The following is a 1,198-nucleotide window of genomic DNA, read 5'->3' as shown; positions in this document are numbered from 1 at the left end:
TGCCTCACGCCAGCTCTCGCTGCAACCCAAGCACTGTGCATCTGTGCAGGGTGCTACGGCTGCTTGTCAGCTATGTCAGGGGAACTGCTCCAGCAGAAACATCACCCAAGGTTTGCGACGCAGACTCTTAAAGGCTTAAAAAGCAGGTAGCACCTTGTCAGGACCGGCAAGGGGTCAAGCAGCACTACTTCATAAGCCGGTCTTCAACGCATTCGCTAACTTTCACATGGTGCTAGTCTACTGTTCTCTGAATACAGAAGATACCTGTTAGTTAAGAACCACTAAGGGGGCGACTGATTCAACAACCCAAAAAGTACATTTTGTAGAAATTCCAACTGGTGGGTTTTGGTTTGGTTTTGGGGGTTTTTTTTATTTCTTTTGGAGTCTTCATTTCTGCTGGTGACTTTCTGACTCACCTATGCCAGAACTCACGCTTTGGCCACGTTGTCTTCCAGCCTCGTTCCTTCCTAGCCAGGGCCAACTGCTCCAAGTTCCGAGGGTTCCTGTTGGTGAAGTCTGGGGAAACCACCTCATTTTCACTTGTGTCCACCTCAGTCTCAGTTTTGAGACCAGTCGTAGTCGATGCAAAACAAAGACCTTGAGAGACAGCAGGAAATAAGACCCCACAGAGTTAAAAAATATAGCACAGACAGTAGAACAAATACAATAGAGAATGAAGCAGCTTGTACAAGTCAGCAGCACAAAATTATGGGGTTTTTTTCAAAACACTAAATGGATGGATTACCACAGCTCAACCTGTTTCTCCCACTTATGAGGTGAGCTGTAAGCTAAAAATGAAAAAAGTATTAAATTTGCTTCAAATGTATTAAATGCGCTTCAAGACCTACGCATAAATTATACACTCAAGCATGACTAGAAGATCCCTAGGATAAAGGTTTTACAAAATAATTAAACTACACAAGGAACCAATGACCATGCTACCAAATAACAAGTTCGATCCCATCAGGCTAATCATCACCGATTATGCTAGCAAACACGAACGTGGACTTAGGCTTGCAAACTCACTCTGCTACACAGCTTTTCGGTCCAGAGAGGCAGCGGGAACCTCTCACTGGGGCTGAGACCTTGTCAGACCGCCCGCCCCGGCCGGGAACGCGCCGGCAGCGCCCCCATCCCACAGCAGCTCCAACTCCCCTTACAAGCGGGAGCCCAGCACAGACCGGGGCCCGCGCACGGC

General features: G+C 47.7%; 1 protein-coding gene across 1 annotated transcript in view; it reads right to left on the bottom strand.

Moving 5' to 3' along the window:
- The window catches only part of MRPL18 (mitochondrial ribosomal protein L18), a 1,907-nt gene extending 970 nt beyond the window's left edge, over window positions 1–937 (bottom strand). The window contains exons 1-2 of the mRNA XM_035892743.1: window positions 919–937; window positions 417–597 (exon numbers count right to left, since the gene is read on the bottom strand). Coding sequence (XP_035748636.1) covers window positions 417–597; window positions 919–937 — 200 coding nt within the window. The remainder of the gene's footprint in view (window positions 1–416; window positions 598–918) is intronic.
- Between the last annotated feature and the right edge of the window lie 261 nt (window positions 938–1,198).

Source organism: Egretta garzetta, unplaced genomic scaffold, assembly GCF_000687185.1.
Source record: "Egretta garzetta isolate BGI_Z169 unplaced genomic scaffold, ASM68718v1 scaffold744, whole genome shotgun sequence".
NCBI lineage: Eukaryota > Metazoa > Chordata > Aves > Pelecaniformes > Ardeidae > Egretta > Egretta garzetta.
This window is presented reverse-complemented; position numbering and strand designations above follow the sequence as displayed.